Source organism: Gavialis gangeticus, unplaced genomic scaffold, assembly GCF_001723915.1.
Source record: "Gavialis gangeticus isolate Ggan-Ray unplaced genomic scaffold, GavGan_comp1, whole genome shotgun sequence".
NCBI lineage: Eukaryota > Metazoa > Chordata > Crocodylia > Gavialidae > Gavialis > Gavialis gangeticus.
Genome location: NW_017728997.1, coordinates 962,443 through 987,820, shown reverse-complemented (window position 1 = coordinate 987,820; position 25,378 = coordinate 962,443). Strand labels below are relative to the sequence as shown.

At 48.2% G+C, this 25,378-nt stretch overlaps 1 protein-coding gene across 1 annotated transcript in view; it reads right to left on the bottom strand.

Moving 5' to 3' along the window:
* PLXND1 (plexin D1) overlaps window positions 1–25,378 on the bottom strand; it is a 124,491-nt gene that overhangs the window by 6,408 nt on the left and 92,705 nt on the right. Inside the window, exons 22-33 of the mRNA XM_019504576.1 lie at window positions 24,479–24,591; window positions 23,012–23,119; window positions 22,373–22,503; window positions 21,368–21,566; window positions 13,122–13,268; window positions 10,730–10,886; window positions 9,288–9,391; window positions 7,842–7,905; window positions 4,951–4,985; window positions 3,089–3,193; window positions 2,151–2,314; window positions 235–382 (exon numbers count right to left, since the gene is read on the bottom strand). Coding sequence (XP_019360121.1) covers window positions 235–382; window positions 2,151–2,314; window positions 3,089–3,193; window positions 4,951–4,985; window positions 7,842–7,905; window positions 9,288–9,391; window positions 10,730–10,886; window positions 13,122–13,268; window positions 21,368–21,566; window positions 22,373–22,503; window positions 23,012–23,119; window positions 24,479–24,591 — 1,475 coding nt within the window. The remainder of the gene's footprint in view (window positions 1–234; window positions 383–2,150; window positions 2,315–3,088; window positions 3,194–4,950; window positions 4,986–7,841; window positions 7,906–9,287; window positions 9,392–10,729; window positions 10,887–13,121; window positions 13,269–21,367; window positions 21,567–22,372; window positions 22,504–23,011; window positions 23,120–24,478; window positions 24,592–25,378) is intronic.

The following is a 25,378-nucleotide window of genomic DNA, read 5'->3' as shown; positions in this document are numbered from 1 at the left end:
ATTGCAAACCAGCTGCCAGCTCTCTTTAATGATTTTAATTCTCATCTCACTTCCACCAGGGTAAATCCAGAGTCACTTGGCTGAAGTCACTGAAGTGAAACTGGGGTGAATGAAACATCCAGTGATGATGACAGTTTTACTTGCTGCACCACTGCAGCTCTCCTGATGCTGAAAGGGGCTGGTCTATCTCAGCAGGAGCTGGGGTGGGCGGGCAGGGGCTCTGCCAATCTGTACCTTGCCCAGCTGCAAGTCGGAAAGAGAACAGGCATCAATGAAGGCCTGGGCAATGACGGAGAGGCAGGCATCAATATGGTCAGTCTTGTCGATGTCAAAGACAAACTGGGGGTTCTTCAGGATGTTGACCCAGAATCGCAGAGGTAGGCTGCAAAGGGAAGACATCAGAAACACGGGTAAAATGGACTTCTCCAGGTCACTCCCTCACAACAAAAGAATTAGAAACAGCAGTGATGGGGAAGCAACAGGGAAAGAAAATGAATAAGAAGTGTGTGTGTGTGGGGGGGGGTGGGAATGGCAACAAGGATTCTTATTTAATTGCAGTTATAACTATGAGCTTTCCTCACCCTGCTGAGCTAGAAATGGCAGGCAGGTATTTTACAGCTAAAGGGAAGTTTCATTTTTAAGCTGAAGAATGAGGATCAGGCATGGTGCGGGCGTAAGCATCCTCCTGACCCAGGTACGACTGGTGCATAACATCATAAATGAATTTGGTTGTCTGTGCAGGGTCCAGAAGGGACTCCCACACATTTCCTTGACTTGTGGTGCTAATCCCTGTCCTGAATATACGCTGGTTCTTATGGTTGGGCATGGGACTCGAAGGGTTTGTGATCTTCAGGGGTTGGTCACGGCTCTGTCTCTCTCTATTCTGTTTCCCAGGGTCTGGCCCAAGTCCTAACTGCCATGTCACTCTCTCCCTTGTCTTCCTACCATGGGTTTCTGGAAGTTTTATGTGGAATTTATGATAATTCTGACAAATGCCCTGACAACACAACTTCCCATCAAATGGTTACAAAAGAGGCAGCAGCAATGGCAGCTTCCTTCCCATTGGTCCTTCCCTCAGCCAGATGGACCAGTTCCAGCTCTGGGGATCCTGGGCCTTTCTGCAGAGCTTGCTACTGCAGGTGCCTGTAAGGGCAGAGATAGGTGCCCAGAGCAAGTTGTTGGGAGGCCACAAACCTGGCTCACATAGAGGCCAAGCATCTGATGGGAACTGCCATCCACTAACTGGACCCAGATTAGATGTGGTGGCTGGGAGTGAAAGGTTCTGCAGCTTATTAGCAAACGTGTCTGTCCTGGCCCCTCAAAAAAATCTAATAATCAAATCTGCATGCACTTATACTAACTCAGAAGTAATTTGCATTCATTTCCATACACTGACTTTTCCAGGCAAAAGACATTTTTTAATTGCCACAAGTTTGGGGTGCTTATTCCCCCTGCAGCTACATCAGGGGTAGCTGTTCTTTCCTTCGATGGTGGGCTGAGCCTCTCCTCCAAGTTCACATGCTCCATTCTCCTGAACTTCCCGATTTCTCTGTTTCTCCCCAGTTAAAATATCTGAGCCTCCTTCCAGTTTATCCCCTGCTGTCTCTCTGTCTCCCCGCCAGGGTCTGTGCTCCTTTTTATGATCTCCAACCCTCCCCTCGGCACTCTGGGCCTCAGCTACTTATCTGCTAGCTGGACCTGCACTGCCAAATCTTGTGACTTTATAGTGAGTGTTATGATACCTAGAGTTCTTCACACTGCCAACTCTGGGAGTCACATCAGTGCAGCTTTCACGACACGTAGCTTTCTAGTCTTCTTGGTTGCAGAGATAAGACTGAAAATGTCACCCTAAAGGTTCAGAAGCTAGAGGCAACAGAAATGAACCCAAGTTCTCGACCATCTCGGGGTGTGTGGGACTGACTCATGATTTCTGAATGCAACCTGCTGTCCCCTTCACCCATCTGCTTTTCCCATCCTTTCTTCATCTTCTCACCTGTCTTACCCTTAGTTTTCCTCCTCATTTTGCTGTCTCTGCCCTAATGAGCACCCTGAGAGGCCCATGTTTGCTAGCCAGGTCTCTGCCCCATGCTTTGAATCTGCTTGTCCTGGGAGCTGGAAAAAAGGAAATGACAGAGTCTCCTCTTCCAAACCTGTTAGTCTTCCAAATGTGCAACGTATCAGGGTCCGTGATTCCCCTTTTCTCTGCTTGCTCTTCCAGGAAGTCAAAGAAGTACTTGATGGCCACAGGTGGCTTGTCTTCTCGGATGCTGAGAATGGCTTTGAATAAGTCATCCAGAAATTTCTGCAGGGTGCCCTGTGGGACAAACACACACACACAGTATTGAGCAGGGAATGGGAAAGCAGTGACAACCGAAACCAAGTTACAACTCCCTAAGGACTGGTTTTGTTCTTCACAAGTAGGAGACCCTTAGCTGCCAGCTTAGTAAGTTCAGGGAGGAAGGAGTTGCAGAAGTGGAGGGGGAAAGGTTTGTTTGTGCATGGTGATATAATTAACTTTAGTTTGGATCTAATGTCTTTTGGCATTGAGGTTCCCTTTCTCTGCTGGTGGGATCTCACACATCTGTGATGGTTCTGCACAGTAAATAGAAGAGAAGACTGGAAACTGCTGGCCAGTCTTATGATCTGTGCTCCAGTTAAACATGCTGGGATTGAGGATGGGTGCCAAGCCCTGGATGTGAACAGCCTCAGAGCACAGGGAAGTCCAAATCTGAATCCCGATCAAACAAGTTCTCTGCTTTGTCCTGAATCGAACACTCCCAAGCTTGGGGGCCAGATCTGAATGCTGGGTTTTGACCATCCAAGGTGTCAGAGCCCCTTCCCTGAGTGCAGAGTCAGGTGGGAAGGCAGGAGGGTACGACTTGTTTTCAGCGGGAAATCCTGTTGGTTGAAAGTGGTCAGAAAGTCAGGCTTCCCATCTCCTCCACAGTGTGGGACACTTGAGGACCCATCTCTACTCAGGCCAGAAACTTGATCTTGCTTAAAATAACACCTCACTTTTCAGGACAGATTACAAACAGCACTTCTGCTTCCCACTACCTGAAACTCACACAACCCCAGTTTCTCTTACCTTTGTAGAAAGCAACCGGGTCAGGTAGATCTCTGGTAGGACTTTTTTTCTATGGCTCTGCCTATGGGACTTCTTATGTTCAGTTGATTCATCACTTGGAAGAACCTGGTTCAATGCAAAAAAATATACTTATGATTCCCACCTTTGGAGCATCTTGCAGTGAGGACTCCTACCAAATAAACTTGTTTAAAGGAATGTTGGGCCTAAAATATTCATCGCTATCATTGCTTTTAGCTGAGTATATGCATCGTTAGTAGGGAAAGAACTAAAGCGCAAAAAATATTTTCTGATTCCCATATGCCTTCTTGTTCTTTACAACTTTTAACAACACAAAGTGCCTTTAAAGTGCTATGCAAATGTTAACTAAGCAACTCTCACCCCCTCTGAGGGGCAGGGAAATAGTATTACTGGTACTGTGATGTGCTCAAGCTCATGCAGAATTTCAGGGGCAGAGCTGGAGTTCAGAGTCAGGCATGTCTGGCTGCTAGCTTCATGCTCAGTCCACTGGACCATGCTGTTTTTTTGAATGCTCTGTTTCTCCAAGGCAGCTAGCATAGGCCACTGGCAATCACTGCTCTTTGCTGTCATCTCAGCAGCCTTGTAAGATGCATACTGTCCATGCAGGGGCTCGACCATGCCTTTGGACCCTCTGAGGGGCAGTGGCAAGTGAACATGGAAGGAAGGGAGCCATCAGCCATTATCACACACAGTGCTCCAGCCCCATAGTGCTGGCATCACCAAGAAAGAAGATTTTCTCCTCTTCTGTCATATAATCTGAAATAACAAGGGTCCGAGAGCTGACATGGAGGGCACCAGTGACATATTCATAACGCGGAATATGATTCCTCCTTCCTGTTGGTTTTACGCCATTGACTTCAGTGCAATTACTTCTAACTGACATCAGTCTAAGACTTTGAATCAAGGCTATGTGAACCTACCTACCCCCACTTTGGGCCAGATTGTCAGCAGGTAGAAATTGCTGTGGCTCCATTGCAGGGAAGGAGGCTACACTTATTGAGGCCAGCTGAAAACTAGGCCCTTTGTCTCTTGCTAAAATAAGTCACAATCAAACGAGAGAATGGTCAGGCTGAACCTCTCTGTGCCAGGGAGTGAGTACTTTGCAGAGATCAAGCTTATATTTTTGCAGTGAATTCAATTTTCTGAAGCATAACCACTGCCTCCCCATATCTGTGCATTGGCAGCCATTGTGAAGGTGAAATCTGTAGAACTATGTATGAGATGATGATCAAGATTAAGATAAAACCTCAGCTCTCCCTCTCTCTGCCAAAAGTAACGTGTGTTCAATTATTATCTCAATACCCAAACAATGCAGTAACCACAAAGGTCTCGGCCACCTCCCCCCGGGGCAGGCCTGATCCCAAGCCAGCATGCTGGCAGGTTGACAAATGCATCTGCTCGAGCATCCTGTACATATGGAAAACATTCCTATCCTTGCCTGTGACAATAAACTATACGCAGCGTTTCTGCTCTTTGCTTGTACGTTCATCCACTGCTGCAAGGGAGGTTCATTCCATAACTGTGCACTAAAACTTCCACTTAGCCACAGCCTCCTCCCCTCTCACCACACTCCCCTCATTAAGCAATTATTTTTACAGCCGCAAGAAAGGGCTTGGTGAAACACTGTTCTTGGGATTTGCGACTGCCTTCTCCCTTCTTTATCTGTACCTTGTCAGTCAGGCAGTTTCCTGGTGAGAGGGTCCTGAATCCAAGCAGACATTCCCCACAGAGGACATGCAGGGAGGGGGGGAGGGACAGCAAAAGTGACCTCTAAGAAAAACACCTTGGGCCACACACAGTGGGAGAGCCATTACCCCTGACCATGCTGGGAATGATATACTTACCAAGTGGAAGTATTTCTCAGTATCCAAATCCTTCACTGCAAAGAAGAGAAAGAGACACATTGCTTTAGTCCGCTAGAGCATTTGCCACCAAAAAGCCCAAGGGCTCGTGAGGAGAAAAGCAGATGCTGTGCTTAGTGCTTCTGGACCACGGGAGGGTGGCTAATCCTGAGCACAATACTGCTGAGGGAATTATGTCCATTTTACAGATGGGGAGCTAAGGCAAGTGACATGCCCGAAGACCATGTAAGTCACGATTAGATCCCAGGAGTTTCTGGCATCCAGGCCAGAGCTCAGCTCACTCAAATAGACCTCATTATGCTTGTCCTTGGCTGTACTTCGGCATTAATCATTGCCGGACTGCACCTCATTACAAACTGACTCAGATTTCAGAGACAGCCTCTTATCATCTCATCTTGGAAAGGCAACTGATTTCTCTGTGTTGCCTAGTTCAGGCTGCCAAAGGCTGTTGCAACTGTTTGTTTGCAGGCAAGGGCTACTGCTTTCAGAAGCTTCATAGTTTCATAGTCGGTAGGGACGGGAGGGACCTGAGCAGATCATCAAGTCCGACCCCCTGCCATGGGCAGGAATGAATGCTGGGGTCAAACAACCCCGGCAAAGTGTTCATCTAGCCTCCTTTTGAAGACCCCCAGGGTAGGGGCGAGCACCACTTCCCTTGGAAGTTGGTTGCAGGTCCTAGCCGCCTTGACCGTGAAGTAGCACCTCCTGATATCTAGCCTGAGCTGATGGTCAGTAGCTACAAGGAGAGACCCACTAAGACACGCATCCTGCAGGTTCTACCTCCTTTAGCCTCCAAGTATGTCCTTCAAGGAGGGGCCTGCGGCGACCTCTCTCCCCGAGCCAGACCCCCTGCTTCAGCCACTCTCAGCCCCAGCTCACAGGAGGATGCTGGGGCTTGGACTCTTCTGTGTCCTTCCCACTTCAGCCCTTACAGTCTGCCTGTCTGCCCCAAACAGTGCAGTGACCTTCTTGCAGCTTAAAAGTGCTCTGCAGAGGCAAACGACACTAGGCCTCTGTCCTCCTTCTTCATCTCTGAGTGTGAAGAAGACCTAAAAGATGGTGCAGGGGTGCTTTGATTGTTTCTTCATATCAACTTCTTGTCTACCCTGGCTTTAGTGACAAAGTTGGAGGTTCACAGGTGTTTGGACCTGGCTAAATGAGAAAGGAAGGGATCTGTAATCAGGTGGTTTCAGACTCCTTTTCAGTGTTGTTTTCACGATCATGTGTTTAGTGACAACCTCGCTAGCAAACACCTGGGAGAAAAGCATTCTTTGTGAAAGATTCAAATAGTTTCACACTGAAGTTTGGGGGAATAGGAGCCCTGTTCCCTCAAGCATTCTACAGTGCAGAGGAGAGGAAACTTGATGATTCAGATATTTCTACAGTAACTGCTCCTCAGACTAACCCTCCTTGCTCCTCCACCCACACTCTTCAACAATAAACACCTTGCAGGCCTCCTCTGCACCTCTGGGAGAAGCAAAAGCGGGTCACAAGAACTAGTGGGATTTTATTTTTGCAAGCACTTTGCAAAATCCTTCAAAAGCTGGAGCCAGAAGTTTGGAAGCATCCTGCTCGTCAGGATGTCAAAGGGATTCACACGTGGCTCAACCACTGAAACGTCCATCTGCCCATTGGAAACCACCCATCTGGCTAACAGCTCCTCTGCCCCAAGCCTCATGTGAAATACCAGCAGAGACCTGGAACCAGGACAGTTTCTTGACTCAAGGGCAGCCATGCAAGTATGAGGTAAGACATGTGGGCCTAGTCAGCAGCACTGACAGCAATGACCTTATGCCACCCAGTCTGGTAACCAAATGACTGGATTCAGGGCAGCTTCCAGACCTGGGGCTCCTCCACACAGCCCTGCCAAAATCCTGCCGTGGCACTTCTCCCAGAGACTTGGATTCCCCTGGTTTTTTCAGCCTCTTGGCTGCTGTTCAGAGAAAGCCATGGGTTGCCACCAACAGAGCTCTGAGTGTCCCTGCTCTGTCCTTCTGTCTCTCTGGCTGTCACTCCCGCTGCGCGGTCTGTATGTGCATGGCAAGATTTTATCACAGGAGGTCCTACAGCTTCAGTGTCCTGTGGCCAGGTCATGTCACCCAGGGCTCTCTGCCTCTCGGGAATAAGGAATCCAATGGGAAGGAGGGGGTGCACGAGAGATGATTGTCTGCTGTTTTCACAGGGCCGAGTGCCTCTTTGCTGATGGTCTAATCAGGCTAATCATAGGCCCCAGTGGGCAAACAGTGCCAGCTGGAAGACCACTGAGGCCCTTGTGGGGCTGGGCGGGTTCCCGAGGATGGAGGCAGTGATCTGTCCCTTTGTCACAGGCTGGCTCAGAAGTGGGTGCTGTGCCAGGCACAGCTGAGAGCACAAATTGAATCCTGAGGCCAAATGCAGGGGGGCCCTTCCCCAATCTTAATTGTACTGAGTTTTGCCTCAGGCCTTGGCTGCCAAGGAGGGTCACAACACATGAATCTGCCACATGGCGCAGCCCTGAGCAAGAGAAACAGGCAGCTGAAACTGAAGGCAGCCAGGCATTGCTAGAACGTGTGCCCTGTCTCCCAGGCTGATGGTGCCTGGCCTGTGTGTCAGCTGCCCTTCCAGGCAGAGAGGAGGGCAGGGCAGGGCAGGCTGATTGTCACCGCTGCCCGAATGGCTGTGAACGAATGTTCAGAGGATGACACCACGGGGGCGATGATACTCGCAGGACTGCAGCCAGCACAGAAAGGGTTAACTCCCCACACTGTGCAGCCAGAGGTGAGAGGGGTCCAGACAGGCACAGCTCCTGAACCCCAATAGGAATCCCACTTCCCACCTCTAAAAACAAATGTCTTGACATCACAGCCAGGGAAAGTGGGAGGGAAGCTGCTTACCTCTGCTTAGCATGGAGTCCTTCTTATCTGATAAACTCATTGCCAGGGAGGCACCTTCAGGGATCTGCAAAGGAAAGGATCGGCCCAGATGAGGCAGAGGCCATTAAAGAAGGATCAGGCTCGTAGGTGAGAGACGGCTCTGTGGGGCGGATGTGTGTGTATATGGGAGGGGCAGCATCCTCCTAATGATGCAGTCGCGTCTGGGATGGCAATAGCAGGTTGCTGCAGTCCAAGTGACAATACTAGCGCATGGGAACAAGAACCTGACCTTAGGAACTAATGACAGAAGGCGAGAAGCACCGTTCATTTCCTCTGACCTACCAAGAGCATGGAGGGCAGACTGGAATCAAGCTGTGCCATCGGGATCTGAATGCTGCCATCAAGATAAGAACTATATTTTGTGCCAGGGCCTCTGCTAAGGGACCACTGCCCATTTTACATCAAGAGGAAGAACAGTCCAGGCATTAAGACCTGGGCTCCCTATTCAGTTCCCTGCTCTACCACAGGCTGCCTCTGTGACCGCGGGCACATCACTTAAGTTTGCTGAGCTACTGCCAAGGATAGCAGCTCTTTCCTACCTCAGACTGGTATTGTGAAGATAAAGGCATTACAGATGGTGATAGGCTCAGGCACAGGAGCCAGACAGGTCCCTGAGCTAGATACATGCCCAGGAGGTAGCAAAAAAAGCAACTGAAAAGAAGATGGCATCACACCTCTTAGAAGCCATTTGTTTACTTCTTGCTTTACTCCAAAGGGAAAACGAAGCCAATGTCAGACTGTGAAGTGTTTAGAGCAGGGACCCCAGCACAAGAGAAGCCTTGTCTGGGACTGGGATTCCCCCACACTCTTGTCACACAAACAACAGCACGAATAAAACCAGTTGGTTTCATTCCTGGTTTTCCACCCACTGGTACGTTGTGATGGGAAGCACATTCCCAGCACAACGGGGGAATGTGGAGCTGAACAAGCAAATAAAACCTTCTGGTTTTGTTTAATTCTGAATGTTGGAAACGGTCAGGAAAGCACTCCTATCCTGAGTGCAGAAACCTCGCTCGTCTGACAGGGAAGCTTTTCAGCACACCCACAGCCTCACCCAGCCCAGCCCTCAGGACCCTCACGGGCAACTCTGCCAGCAATTTCTGCAGGAATGGGGATCAGAAGCAGCGTGATGTTTATCAATGTGGATGGTGGCCATTGGGAATAGAAGCCTTTTCTGTTGTCAGTCATAACTTGTTTTGCATGAAGAGCACTTAATTAGCTCCAATGTGTTGCAATATTAACGAGTTTCTCGCCAGGGCAGATGTCTGTTCCCCGGAAGCTCTCATGGAGCCATGGCAACTTTCCTGCTTGTTTCTGCTAATCCTCCTTGGAAGGGGAGTCGCAGCTCCTCCTGGAGGACAGAGGCGCTCCTAGGAAGGGAAGTTCTCCGAGCGCTTGCTGGTTTACCTTGTAATGTGCCAGCGTGTTGAGTTTCTTCCTGCCATCCTCCACCACGGATGTATCATCCAGGTCCCGCAGGATGTAGCTGTCAGTGCTCGAGGCAAACCATTCTAAATGCAGAGACAGGACGGCATGAACAGCCAGCCCGAGGGGAGCACAGGCAGCTGGGACTGGGGGATGCAAACTGCTTCTAATATGGAGATACCACACTCACCGCAGAGCACTCGCGCTTCAGGCTCAAACTTCAGGTCTCAGGAGGGTTTTGCTCTGCCATGCAGCTGCAAGGCAGATGCTGCTCAAAAGCCTGAGCCAGGAAACCTTTCAGGAGTAACCAGGGAAGTGCCAAGGGCAACTTCCCAGCTGGGGCCAAAAATGGTGTGTGGGGCTGAGCCCACATTGGATGGTATACTGTTGAGGAGGGGGCAGAGGGCTTCACCTGAGGAGACATGGCAAGTGCTCACCCCTGAGGCCTCATCCTGCATGAATCCCAGCACTGCAGTCTGGCCCCTGTGTCCACACTCAAGGTGGGGTACCACAGAGTGGGCAGGGAGTGGGGATGACTGCCTGTAGGCTTTGTTGTACTAGGCTTCAAATGCTAGTACACATCTGCCATGTGGGGAGAAGCAGAGCCTACCAGAGGAGCTGGAGAGATGTGCCAGCACCACCTCAGCTCAGCTGCCCACCTGTTGACCGCACAAGCACCGAGCACCCAGCATTTGGCCAGGATGGAGCGCACCCCTTGTGACTACCTGTGACACTGGCTTCCAACGGCCTTGTCATTCCCCCTCCTCCAGGCACTTGCTCAGTGGCCACAGTCTCCTTTCCAAGTCATTTGGAATAGGGCCCAAGGCAAGGCCAGCTGCTGGGCAACTCACAGAGCACAGCCATTTCTCTGCTTTCCCTTTCTGCCCTGGGTATGGTTAAGGTGCAGATAACTCTTGACTCTTGGGAACAAGAGAAGGTCCACTGGGGCGGTAAATGAAACGTCTGAGCCTCTAGGTGATGTCCATTACCCAACTGTATGTGGGTACCAGTGGCTGCAACTGAGAGGAAGAGATCTAGAAAGGGGTAATATTCTGAGGGGCAAGATAAGATGAGTACTGTACAGGATTTCAAAAGGTGCAGGTTAAAGGGGCCTTGGCTTTTCTAAGCTTTTGTCCCAATTACTTGATGTGTAAGTAGCAGTGATTCCTTGCACCTTAGCTGACAGCACCTGATGTGTCAGGAGGTAGAAGGTGGCCACACAGCTTGTTCCTGGGGATCACATCGCCTCAGGAGCAGGTGCAGTCTCCTCCAGGTCTGCCCCAATGTTGCTACACCCAGCTCTCTCATATGGATGCCAAGGGCTGACAGCTGCTCCTTGGTGTCACTGGGCACTGTACTGTATAGAGCAACTACTCCAGCCTGAAAATAGGGGCTGGCATATTCAAGTGGAAAGAGATCTTTACCCAGGTCGACGTCTTCTACCCTCGGCCACTGGGAGTACGGGACGTTCTTGCAGAAGGCTTCAAGGATCTTCTCCTTGACTTGACTTAGGGTGTCTGTGTCCATGGCCCGGACACTCAGGGAGTCCATCCCGCAGCCTTGGAAAGACACGTTGAGGTTCTGTGGGGAGAGACAGGGTTAGGCTGGAGGCCCTGGGACAGGTCTGCTGGTTAGCAAGGAAGCAGAAGTCAGAGAGCTCACACTGGCACGTTCCACGCGCTGCGTGTCTGGATCACACTGAACAAAGCATCCAGCTGAGTTCCTGTGCTGATTTACAGCCCTGCAGACTGAAGCCTCTATTTATTCCCTTCAGTTATTCAGTCAGGAGAGTAGGGGGAGCAACAATGCAAGCTTCCCCATGCTGCCTAAGCTAATGCGCCTTTGCCCTGACCTGCAAGGACCAGGCGAGAGAATTCAGTCTCTGTGGCCTATGCCCTTGGCTTCTCTGCAGAGACAAGGGAGCAGTCAGTGCTCCCTGCTACAGCCGTCCCTGGCACCATGAACAGAATCTCTGTTTCAAAAGCGCTCTGCTGCTTTGGGCCCCAGGTCAGGTTCAGTACTGGGGTAAGCAGGCACCATGAAATGGGAGGCGATGGCGCTGTGCTGGCTTACTCCAGGAATGCACTGCCCTGAGGTGCATGATGTGAGCTGTATCTACGCCTGTGTGACTGGAATGTAGTGCAGACACACCTAAGCTGGCTTTGGAGGTTGGATAGGAGTGCTGCTGCAACAGTGGGGAGGAGGAATCGCTGCTGGCTGTAAAACCTGCCTGAATACTCAGGCAATTGGACCACGCTGCAGTCACGACAGCGAGCACAGACACTCCAGAATACAAAGCCCTATCCACCAATCATGGGGCAGGAAAGGTGGCTGTCTCATCAAAAGCCACGTTCTAATTAGTACAACCCTAACCTGTCCGCCAACATCCTGGGTATGAGTCTGAAAGGACCTCAGCCTTAGCTCCTATTTTGTGCCCACAGCTTGGATGCAAATAATTATGGGTGCAATTACGTATGCAATTAATATCATTACGATGTCGAACTGTCTGATTTACAAGCACAGTCAGGAAAGCATTTGAATGCCATCATGTTTGCAGGTGTGAAATAAGGGGCACATCCAAGAATTGTGCCTTGAGTTTTCACAGGAGCTCAAAGCTGGTGCCCAGAGCCCTTGGGCTCCTTTGCAGAGTGTCCCTGGGAAGCGGACTCCTCCAGCGTGCAGGGTGGTGAACAGGGTATAAGTGCACAGATAGCATCACATTTTCCTTTAACATTTAATGAAATCTTGTTTTTCTTCTGAAGTGTAATGTGCAGATGGCTTTTAAAGCAGTACTTCAGTTACCAGCAGCCTGGCAGGGGGAAGGGTTGACAATGAGTCTGAAGACTCCTGGTCTCACCCTCTTCCCAGCTGCATAACTTACACTTAGCTTTTATTCCTGTTACTGGCATGTAAAGGGTCAGCAAAGCTTCTCCTGCTCAGACATAGGAAGTTACCATCTCCGCTGAGAAAGTTAATACCTAGTGTCCTGCTGCTAACCCCCCTCAGCCTGTGCAGTAAATTACAGGCCAATTGGTTACAGGAATCTGCGGAGACGCAGCTCAGGATAGAAGGCCCGATCTGGCTTTCTGTTACAGTGGTGCACATCTGGAGGAGCCCCATTGTTTTTAGTGGGGTTGCTCTAGATTTATTCTAGCTTAATTGAAACCAGAATTTGGCCAGGCTCTGGAAAGGTCTGTCCGCTGCATGCTCTGTCAGAAACCAACATTAACAAAGTCCCTTCAAGTAGGCACTTTTTGTAGTCTTGTCTTATTCCCTGGGGAAGGCAGTTTGTAAGATCACTTTTCAGTGCAATTCCTCTAAAAAGCCTTTACACCAGGCCCCCAGCTTTACAGCTGGCAACTTCTCACAGGCAACGAAGTTGCAGATTATTGTTTTTGATCCTTCTCATTGTTGACGAGCAGTCTGCATATCTATTTGTCACTCCCCGCCCTTGTCTGAGCCACCCAAGAGACAGACTGGATATCTCTCTTGTCCCTTTTTTCTAGGTCATTATAAAGTGAGATACACCACTGCCTATACAGAGCACATGCACGGCTGTATGTTTACCTTGGACAAATTATTACAATTACACATTCAAAGTGGGTAACTGTATGGAGATGGTAAATCCTTCCTGTGCACAACTGTCTGATCTGATTGCTAGGTGCACACTTACACACGTGTTTTGCACATCTTCACTTTAATACACTAACGTCTGCAGACTGCAATGGCAAACTGATTTTTAAATAGTAGCGAGATACTTGCAGAATCCAGATATAGTATCACTTGGATTCACTGAGGTATACAAGACTCATTTACCCTTGGCTTTGCCTCGATGTTCTCTCTCAGGAGCCATTCTTCATTGAGGGTATATCTGGCTTTTCCAGTGATGGCATCAATGGAGCCCTTGTTGATTTGCTGTTTGATAGCACAGATCAAGAGGAAAAAGGGCTCCCCAACTGTCTCCTGGAGGGAAAGGAAATAAAGTAAATAAATACGTGCTGGAAAATCCTTCAGACTGCACGATTCTTTGCATCATAATACTGACTATTTACAGTGTGAGTATGGGACTGATTCATACCTGGTGCTGAGAAACCTGTGGAAAGTACTCAGTGCTCTCAGCTCCCACCAAATGTCTTGGGAACTAAAGGCATTCATCATCTCATAAAAACTGCTTGGTACTCCTCAGGGTCAAGCCCTGACAATGCACAACAATAGTATACAACAGTTAGGACAGGAAGTGGGAAAGGATGATGGATGTAAAGTCCATGTAAAGTCAGAGCTGGAATTTTAGGGAGGCAAAATGTGATTGTTTAAGTCAGGCTGACCCATACAACTGCTGAACAAGGTTACCATGGATGGGCAAGACCCTGCCTTTTGGGTTAGAACCAGATTGCAGTCTTAGGTAAAAGGTAGCGAATTGCATACTACATTCAGCATGACTATATCCCCTCTGGGGTACGGTTCATTATGAGGCCGCAAGTCATCAACAACAACAAGGGCCATCCTCCATACAGCTCACCTCCATGTATTTACACCCGTTTTTCTGATCCACTCATATGCAATACATCCACTCCAGAGGATGCATTAGAAACATAATGTATTTTCTTAAGAGACTTTTCAGTACTGGAGAACATCCCGTCCTGCCTAATGTTCATGTGTAATTTTCTTCAAATGAGACAAGTGCAAACTATTACACATTTGTATTTTTTTCTGAAGCAGACACACACATGCACACACAGCCTCACACATGCATCCTTGCCATCTGAAACTCTCCCCAAGACAACAGATATCAGATTATTTTGATATTTCTGAACTGGGAGCTGCTAGATCCTGTTCAATCTGCTTCTTAATTAAGACTCAGTGATTCTTCTATTCTAATTGCCTTATAATTGCTAAAGCAATTAGTTTGATGTCAGTTTTGATTCTGCTATACTCAGTACAGTTGACGTGAAGATGCTACAGTAAGGCTGTAGGTGGGCACATGCCATCTGTGCCATGGAGCATATATTTAATTTTCCAAGGGCAACATTTCCTAGGATCAGTGGAGACTTTACTTGGATCTTCTGGGGGAGTTCAGCTTCCTGCCATACTCCTCTGGAACAGAGCATCAGTATTCACAATGGCAGAGCTAACACTGGGCATGGAGGAAGGTATGGCTGTGTATTGGATGAGGTTCTTATACTTATGGGAATGAGAGATATCAAAGGTCTTGATTAGAAACGGGAAAATTGAAGGCATTGAGAGGATTTTGGTTCATAGAGAAGGGCAGGAGTCAGGGATATTAAAGCTGAGTCCATATTGCAGTAGGAACATGCAAATACACCTGCTTACATCACGGATGCGATTGGATTTTGGGGCTCTTGTAACCACACCAAACTGCAGTTGTTGCTTAACAATCTTCCCGCTGACCTTGTGATGAATCAGGGATTCCTTTGCTAGGGGTGAAACTACGTGCGACATTCAGACCTACCCCCTACCTCCTCTTGCAACTTTGGAAGGAGCTTGTGGGCATTTGGATTCAACCCCTACCCAGTTTAGAAGTGGCTCAATCTAGATTTGGATTTCTGGTCCAGAGCCTCTCTTTAAACTCCTTACATCATGCAAGTCATGAATGCTTTTCATTGCTCCTGTCTTCAAACTCTTCAAAACCTCAGCGAGAGATATATTATACCTTAGTCATAAAGTTGCCAGCAAAAATCTACTGTGTGAATGCTGTTGAGAGAGTTTCTATTTAGTTCTTCCATCTAACCTCTATCTTACTGGCTGGCTCTGACCATGTGGCCAACTCTTGAGTATCTAAACATGCCTTTGAGGAAAAAAAGAACCTAGAAATAATTGCAATTGGTATTTCAGACCTTAATGCAATGCTAATGATCAAGGTCTAACCATCAGAGCTATTGCACAGGAAATAAACTACAATGCTCAGTCTGTTATATGCTATTTCTGTGTTTGTCTTCTTGGCTTTGAAACCCAGAAGCTGTGAGCTGTTATGAAAATCTGCAAAAGCGTTAATCAGACAGCAAATTTCAAAGATGGGGAAAGGAGGCTGGGTGGGCAGGGGCTGCAGATAAAATAGTTAACTTGGAACCTTACAGAGTTGTTGGGGAAAACGGGCTTGGAAACCAGTCTTGACCATCCTTGGAGTTGGCTATTATGAGAAGTAAGTTTAACTAGCAAAGATCAGTGCTGATTCAGGAGAAAAATGTTTGGGGTTGTTTTTAAAACACATTTTTAAGCCTTTTTCTGCCTATTGTGCATGTTTTTTAATGAGCCTTCTTTATAATTTCTGACTGAAGCATTATAGGCTCTTAGATTTGGCTTGGGCACTAAAATAACTTGCAGTAATGAAAAGCATGGTGCAGGTTGGCATCATTTGAGCTGCTCTGTGCATGATATGTGGTGCTGGATTTTTATATGCCAGGATTTAAACAGAGAGTTGGAGAAATAAAAAAAAAAAAAGATTTAGAGCACAGACTGGATTTGCATGTTACTACTGCATTAATGAGGCTGATGTGTCATTAGAGATCACCTCCTGGGAGTGTATTAGAGGTATTTCCAAAATGCCTGGGGAAGTCAGGGGAGGGGGGCAATGGAAAACTCTTGTTTATTCCAAAGGCCCAGTGAAAATTAGTTCTCACAGAAGATTCTGGCTAATCGAGAGCTTGTCAAACACTGACAGAAGGGATTGCATATTAGAGATGGCCCCAAACCCAAGCTGCTGGTCCAAAGACCGCTGTGCTGCTTCAGATCCTGACTTTTGGAATAACTTGCCATTTCTGTAATGGGAGGAACCAAATCCAGATCCATCCCCCCACCCAGGTTCTGGGGCAATCTCCAGCTGTAAACACTATATTCCACCTCTAGCTATTTCTTTGCTGTCCATTTTCACTTAATCTCTGAGCTTCCTGGTTCCATCGGGGGTCAGGCACAGAGGGATTAGCAATGGCTCTTCTTCTGGCATTTCCAGTCTAAGCAGTGGTAGGAGGTAGTGACATGGATAATTTCACCTCAGCTGCCCAGCTCAGGTTTGCAGACTCAGAGATTTCAATCATTTGCATAAGCTTTACAAACTTTTAGGTACTTGTCTGAACCTACCCCAGCCTCCTGAGGTTTCCCCATCCAACACGTGGAGCGCACACAGCCAAATCCACTGTTATCATAATGGTATCTCCACTGATTCAGGAGGTGGTATATGTGTTTAGATCCCTCATAACTGTGACTTGATGTCTTAAATTTTGTAAAGAGTACTTTCTCCATTTGCAGACAGCTATGAAACCTTTCTCCCCAACAATACAAATGGACGAACTGTTTAGCAGAACATTAATATAAAACAAATGTTTAAACCGTGTAACGTTAACTTACAAGGGAAAATACAAGCCGTTGGAATTTTTCCACTGTAGAACTGAAGGGACCTTTTAGAGCAGCTGTTTCAAATAGACATTGTGATTAATGTGGATAATTCAAGAACTAAAACCAGACCCATCATCACATATGTCTCATGGTCCAGTGCTGCAAGAAGGCCAGTACATTTCTTTACCAAAAACTGCTTGTGTGAAAGGAAGTGGGTTTGCTTTGCACAAATGAGTTGCACAATGGAGGTGTCTGACCATCGCTGGTAATGGAAGTTACAGACTTTGAGGGCAATTCATGTGATTTGAAGGGATTTGCATTTCCTTATGCCCGAATCAGAACCTTTGTTTCTCCTTTGCCCTGGCCTTGTTCGTTTGTCCAGCAACAGAGTCCCCTCTACCCTCTTACACTATCTGGCTGATGTTTGCAAAGCAACCTTCTCCTCTGCATCTCTTGCCACTGGGAACAGCCTCCCCGGACTTCTCATTCTCACGGACTCTCTTCCCTTTTCAGCATGTCAGCAGGACACGGTTTTTCCTTTGACAAAGTCTCCTGACTTCTGTCTCCCTCGGCAAAGCATTCTGGGATAGATGTGAGAGGAACAGCTCTCTGCAAAATGAAGCTGTTCTTCCACAGTGACCCAAGACATTTATATTTCACAAGGAGTGAAATATGCTGTGGTGAAAAGCAGAACAATAGCTTTTATTTTTGTAGCTTCAGGCTGACCGCATACAAACATCATGCGGTGGAGTGGATAGAAAAGCGAATGGCATGATCCTGTCCCAAGGGAGTAAGCGCCAAAGGATGAGTGTACCTTCCAGCACACAGATCTCTCTTATGGAGCGTAGGTAATACCTGAAGACACATTTCCCCAGTAGGCCAACACCTGTGCCTGGCAGTGGATGCTCTGAGCTCACTGGTAACACGATATCAAAACCTTGAAAGAAGTGACAGGTTCTCTTAGTCAATGGAGTAGCCGTACCAACACTACAAACATAACTCAAACCAGCCATGAGGCTGAGTGAAGCAGAAAGAAAGAAAAGCCTCCAACACAGCACTGCCTTTTCTTTCTTAAGTACCAGGACTGAGGAAAGACCTAAAGCAATTTTTTTCCCTTAAATATCCTAATAAACCTAATAAACTAATTTATTTTTCCATGGACAGAGGGGTTATTATATGTGGAAAGCTTCATAAGAGAAGCAAAGCAAATAGCCCTGGAAAGCTGTGTATTCACATGCAATCTAAAGGCCAAGCCTTTCTGTAGTGATTAGTGATTTTGGGTGAGACTTAAGGTGACGTGATGGAAAGCGTTTAGCGTCTGTCCTTTTTAGCATCCTAAGTTAGGCATCCAAAAATGGAGGTACCTGGAATCAGTAGGCACTTGGCAGTCCTCACCTGAGTTTTATCAGTATTACCTTTATTCTTTGAGACTGGACCAGAGAAGGGAGAGAAGAAAAAACCTACAGGAGACCCAGAACCTGAAATGCTGCCTTCAGGTCACCACTGTGTCTGATTTCACAGGCTCAGGCTAGATCTGGACCTGGCTGAGACATCTGTGCACTACAGAAAGTTGTGCCAGTGAGTCATTGTGTTGTGCTTGTCGGTCAGTGCCACAGTGTGGGACAGGGGACACCCTGCTTTTAATGAGACATAACACTTGCACCCTAAGCACCCAGATGGACCCAATTACAGGGACAAGTAATAACTGCACTACTCAGATGGAAAGTCCTTTATGGCATGTTTTTCAGAAGTGCTGAGCACCTGCTAGTCAAGCTGAAGTCAATGGAACCAGCCATGCTTATTTATATTTATACATAATACATACAAAGGGTCTGAGCAGCACAAGTGGCTCTCTGTCATTGCTGCCTCTCCTTCCACTGAAGACTGCAGCAGGACAAACAAGACCTGAAAGACAGCGGTCCTGTTACAGCTTTCCTTTCAGTTTCGTGCTGTCTGTAGGTTTCCTTCAACCTTTGCCAGGTCTGGTATACTCCCCAGGATGCCATAAAATTAAAGCATTATCACAGTCTTCATTCAGAATAAGCTTCTTTATGTAACATCTGTCTTTTATCTTCCTCTCTGTTGGGCTAAAGCCAGAGTGAGGATGGAAGGAACATGCCAGCTTCATGTTTTATATTAACATTTATGAATCACAATCTGTGGCTCACTCTCTTTCAGCTATGAAAAGCAGTTTCCTGTGCCCTCGCTCAGTGGACTGAGCCATGTCTTTGAGGCAATACACCAACCAATCTGATGAGCAGAAGGTGTGTGATCAGTGGTCTCTATTCATAGGGCTGTCAGATGGCAGCTCTTTCTCTGTTTGTTTAGGGGGCACAGTGCCACAAGGAAAAAACAGCACGTTAGAACTTGCAACCGTGTAAGATCTGCAATTGCTGTTAATTTCCTTTGTAAAACTTCCAAGTCCCAAGTCCCACACGACAAAACTCAACTTTCTGTCTGAGAAAGCTTTGTTGCACAATGTCCATTTTTAGCAGAAATTAGGCAGTTACTTTGGATTGGATCAGATGCCAATACAATTCCCTTGTCTTGCACGTGGTCTCCGAAAGGAAAGGTCAGCATTTTTTTTGCAAAGTGCTCTAACTGCATGTATAGACACAACAGATGTAAACATTTACCTTCCACAATTCCTCCGAGGGACAGCTGGACTCCCATCACCATCAGCTCAGACCTTCCTATTCTGATATTTCTTTTTACTGTTATATTATTGGCCAGCAATGACACAATAAAAGTATGAGGTTATAAATTCTCATTCTTCAGGATATAAAATGATTGTCAGCTGGGATCAGAAGAACTCATGGTATGTCTGAGCACAGTATACCCCTACACAGTATTGCGTTGCTTCTGTGATGCATATAGTATTACAGTTATTACAAATATTATACAATAAGAAGAACTTGAAGGTGCAATTTTTGAAAAACCCTTCATAGTGGCCTATCTGTACTCCCTGACAAGAATGCAGTGGGCATTTTCCCAGTGACTCCCCAGGGATCAGACTTAGGTAATTGTTCAGTTCTTCTGAAACCTCCACTGCTGAAGTATCCAGAATTGGCAAATGCTGGAGCCATAAGTGGTGGAAAGCTGGGGCTAATGGGGCTCAGCCCCCCAAAATGTGGTGCACTGGATAGGGCCGCAAGGCAACCCGGACACAGGCTCTGGGCAGCTGCAACAGAGGTGGGGAGGGGTGCGCATGCAGCCTGGCATGTGTATCACTGGCTGCCCGGCATAGCAGGTAAGTACCAGTCGATTCTGTGAAGGGGAAGGGGCTGGGAGAGGGGGCGGATTGAGGCCCCCGCAGCAAGGGAGGGAGCAGGGCACAGGTAGGGGCAGGAGCAGGGGCTGGGGTGAATGGGGCCCGGCTGGGCCAGGTAGTGGGATAATTGGAGCCTGGGAGACTCCTCTAAGGGTGCAGGGGGGGGGCTCCTGCTGCTGTGCATGACAGAGGCTCGGAGGGCGCAAGTCGCCCCAATCTGTGCGCAGGGTGGAGATGGTTGCTGCTGCGTGCTGGGCTCTGAGCCCCCCTGCATCTGCCCCGGGAGTGGCATGACTCCACCTGCCTGCTGCTGCTGGGCTGTGCTGCGCCCCTGCCCACTCAGTGGCAGGACACACGTGGTGTTGCATGGCTCTCAAGGCAGCAGGGTGCAAAGCCCAGTGCGCTGGGGCAGCTGCCTCTGCCCTGCACACAGATTGGGGGGGCATGTGCCCTCCCCAGCTTCTGCTGGGGTGTGCACAATGGTGGGAGTCCCCTTTGTTCCTGGATGAGCCCCCCCTGATTCTCCCACCACCTCACCGGGGCCCCATTCACCCCAGCCCCTGCCCAACTCCCTCCCTCACCCCAGCAGCCTCAATCTGCCCCCTCCCCCCAACGGCCCTTCCCCCGCAGACTTGCCTGCTGGGGGGGTGCACATGCGCACATGCATGCGCACACTCAGCCCCCCCAAATAATTTTTACTCCCTTTGCCTGTGGCTGGAGCTGGAATTCCAAGCAGATGGGAGGTCTTGTGAAGGGCAGTTTGTGTTCTCTTGGATCACAGTGGGAACCCGCACAGAGGAAGAGCAAAACTTGAAACTCTAAGTCTGCAGACTCCCCTACCTCTCTGCTCTGGTTGACTGAAGTCGATTCACAAATATACTCCTTTTTGACAGTAGCAACCAGCAAATCAACAGTTTGTACCTAATGTATTTTGTTCTCAGTCTCAGTATTCTGTGCCCTGGCATTCAAGAGAGAGGGGTATTGAACACTGCCAGGGCGAAAGAAATAAGTGGGTCTTTGACTAAAAACTCAAAACCTATTTTGGTTTGCTGCTTTTATATTTTAAAAAAATCTCTTTTGGATCTGCTCACAAACATCCTGATAAGTGGTGAGAGAACTATTCCACTGGTGATTTTGGAAAATCTAAGCCACACTAGAAAATTAGGTTTGACATCTGATCTTCTGAGACATTCCAGGCTGAAGGTATCCAGATAATAGTAGAGAAACATCTGAATGCAAGAAACATCTGTTTGCTCCACCTAAACCTTTGAGGATCCTAGAGCTCATCAATCACTAGTGACTAGGCAATCAACAATGACCTCAGTGTCCTGGCATACCCAGACGTGTAGGCACTTGATCGCCAGCTAATTCATACCTCCCACCAAAAACCCTAAAACCTCAGGTGGACAACACAGAGATTGAACTGCTATATTTAGCTTACTCTGAGATAGCTGTACATGCAGATGGACATCCAGTTTGTGAGCATCTTTTCCACCACAGATTCCGTCCTCCTCAGCATAAGCTTGGGATTTTTAGAAGCGGAGGCATCTATAAGATCCACCAAGAGGTCCTTCATGATGCTGGTGTAATACTCCAGTTTCCCATGTAAGGCAATAGTGAGTGAGGAGGCCAGATTACACCTGAAAAGATGGTTAAGAAGGATTCTTGGGTTAATTCTACAAAGCCAAAACATCAAAAGAATTCAAGATCGCAGCCATAGTTCTGATCTTTTTCATGAATCCTCACCAATGCGTTGAAGTCTCACATTCTCAGTGCTATAGGGTCTCATATTCAGCCTGTGCATTCTTTATGGTAAATATGGTACAAGCCCATACTTAAAGGACTCATATATAATCCTGTACTTGACCTGCAGGAGTAATCATCCTCATCCGTGAGGTATTGCCAAGGACAACAAGTCTATTCTGGCAAATTATACAAGGCAAAGCTGTCCACTAGACTTTTTTGACACTCCCATCAAATAAAATAGCAGATTTACAACATTCAGGCTCCATTGTGTGGGTAGAAAACCAATGTAGCTCAACTGCCAAAGAAAAGAAAGAGTACTGCATGGTGACCAGATGACTTAGGGTCTGGTAATGACCTCTTTCATTTGTTTCAGTGAAACTAGCCCAGTAAAGGCCAAGAGCTGTGACCACTGGGGTGACAAGTGCTCAGAGGCCTATGTGAAATAAGTTGCCAAATTTCAGTTCAGAAGCTGGTTGGGTGTGATGCTACCTGGCCGCTGCTGGTAGGCTCAGTGGACAAGCCAGGAAACCAAATGGGCCACAGGCCCTGACTTCTGCACTGAGGCTAGGAGTGGTCTCTGAGTCAGGGTTAGGCTTGCACTGCTGTAGCACACCCAGTGTCTGGATAAAGAGGATATTGATCTCTAGCGCTGGCTGCCCACGGTGCTTTCAGGGCAGCTCTTGTCTCAGGAAACCCTTACCTGTCTCTAACAGCAAAATCTTTCTGTTGCTCAAGAGCGTGGACAAACACAACGAGGAAGTGCCTGTTGTTGAGCAAGGTAGAAAACAGTGCGATTCCTTCTTCCATGTTGGGCCTGCAGTTTTCTGGAATCTAAAGAAAAAACAGAGACTTAGCTGAGGAGGCCGCTGTCTTTTGACTTCTTCACCAACCTTGATCCTATTTCACTCACATGGGTGTGCTCAGCAGGACTACTAGGCAGAGGTTCCCCCTCCCTTGACCTAATCTGGTATGTGCTTCTTCTCTAGATAAGAACAGGCGGTGGGGAAACATGTTGCTGCAGCATTTTGATCTGTTCTGTGGGAGTCACTCTCACAAAGAAACTGTGGCCTAGATTGAAACGGCATAAATCCTGGCAAACTGTCAACCAGAAAAGCCCAAGACAAAGAGGATCTCATTGGCTGCGATCCTACAGCCCTTGAACAGAACTTCACAGCTCCATCTCCTGCCACCAGCAAAAACAGATCAGATGACACATGCCTTTGTTCTCCTGGTGGTTGTTTTGTGCCTTCAAACTTTCTTTAAGCACCACAGAAAAGGACATGTCAACACATAAGACCATTGTTAGAAACAGCTCAGGTTACTCCCATGGGTTACTCACCTTCCATTCTCCTGCCAGTAAGGGATGAGTTTCTTGGACCTGAGACCCCACTTGGGAGTTGAGCTGCTGGGAAGGCAGAATATACCGCTCCTCATACAGCGAGGAACACTGCAACAGAACAGAGCCAGCGTAAATGAGACCACATTCCTCTCCCCCTGGCCACACATGGGCAGGGTAACACTGTCAATAAGATGAAGAGAAATGTTACTGGGACTTGAGGCCACCCATCAAGAAGAAATGCTTTGGTAGGTCTTCGGGAGCTTTTAAACAGTTGGCGGGGGCCTTGTGAATTAACAAACAACACAAGAAGGGGGTGGAGGCATATGTCTAAACAGAAACAATGCTGTTACAGGAGGGAGGCTGTGAACAGACTTATCTGACAGCTACAAAATCCCAGTAGAGCACGCATTATATAGGAGGAAGTCATAATAGATGACTCCTGGGTATTTTAACGTATGCATATTTCCAGACAGAAGGGGAAAATGTTGAAATACATGACTAAAGAGTCTAGTGCCCAGATATGTACAGGCATGGGTATCTTTGAAATGTGAACTATAAGCACTAATGAAATCATCTGCAAACAAAACTCATCCTTTCACTCTCCAGACTGAAATGCAGCTGCTTTGGGAGTGAAGCGTGCCTGCTGTTTAACAGAAGACATCGGCACTGTGCAGTGGCTCAGGCCTGGAGGTAAATGACTTTGTTGTGTGCAGTGTGAAGCTGGAGGAATGATTTTGGTAAGAATTGGTCTCTGAGAGCTGTCTCAAGAGCATGACACCCCACATCTCTCCCCCAGGAGAGAAAAGCATGTCTGCACTCTGCTACCACAACTGCGGTGCATGGGGCCGCAACAGGAACCAGAACCACACCCCACAGATGGGGTTACAGATGGGGTCATGTGAACACCTTGCATTTACTTCTCCCCTCAAAGACAGTTCTTCCAGCAGCGCAGCACCCAGTTACATCCTGCTGGCACCACTTCATCACTGGACAGGAGGATGTGTCTACACTGTCGCAGTGCTGTGGTGAAGCAGGCCACACCTGTTCCTTCCAGGCTCCACTCAAGATATGGATGCAATGCGCCTGCCTCACTGGGGTGCTGTGCGTCAACCAAAAGAAACTCCTCTGGGAGAGTGAGCTGTATGGCACACCCCCCACACTAAATTAAGGTGGTGACGCTGCATCTCCTTGAGGGTTAAGTGTGTATGCAGTAGGGGTGGTGTGCTCTAGCGCAGTGCTCCCAACATAGTCCCCTGCTTGGTGGGTGGCATCTAAACACCCTTTCCCATCCAAGCACCAAGCAGGCTGGACTCATGCTGTGGCTGCCATTCTGATGGCGACTGAGTCTGAAATAAATGCCACGTACGTATACAAGAGTGAAGAAGCTGTGCTTTACAGTGAGCCTTTCTCAAGGTTAGGAAAGGGATGGGAATGACTGGGTGTCTGAGACAGCTGGTGTTTTCTTACTTTGGGGAAGAAGGTCCGAGTCACAAAGTGCTTGTATTCCAGGAACGGGATCCCCTGGCTGCGGTTGAGCTCCTTGGTTAGATCTGTCATGTCTGTCTGGAGTTCAGCGAAACCTGATCCGAAGAGAGGTGCAGACTGTGAGACCCATAGGGCCTAGCAGCCAGGGCAGGTGACTGACAAGCCCAGCACTTATGTATGCCGCAGCTCATCATTTCTGCTTCCCCACTCTGTTTTCCTTGTGCAGGGCAACAGACTGTATTTAGGGCTTCCACATTAGCACTGTGCCCTAAATCCTACACTTTTTACCCAAGCAAGATTCCCATTCCCTATAGATAGGCCCTGGAGGGTTTGGCCCTACTGAACAAAGGGTCAGTGTTTTCTACAGAGATTCACAGGAGATGCCTGTCATTGTTTGTTAATGTGAACTTCTAGTACAGGGGCAAGCAATTATTTGGGCCCGCAGGCCACATAGGCAGCTCTGGGGAACTGTTGTGGGCCAGTCAACACCCCCACCCCCACTGAACAGCCTGGAGCCCATGCAACCTGCAGCTCCTTTCTGCCACCACCGTCAGTGTCCAGCAGCAGCTCACTGCACAGCCCTGGCCCTGGCCTTGGCCCACCCGGTACCCACTCTGGACAGGATGGACCACCTCCAGACCAGTGTGCACAGCTCCAGCCCCAGCCCTTCCCATGCCCACTCCGGCCTGCCTGCCCATGATGTATGGTGGTGGCTGGGCAGGAGCTGCTGCCGGGCATCGGGGAAAAGTGGCTGCTTCCCCTTTGCTGCTGCTGGGCCCTTCTTGCTGCAGCTGCCTGGAGCCCATGCCCAGGCTGCCCTACAGCTTCTCTCCACTGCCACTGCTGCCCCACGGGGTGGCCCAGAGGCATTGGTCATGGCAG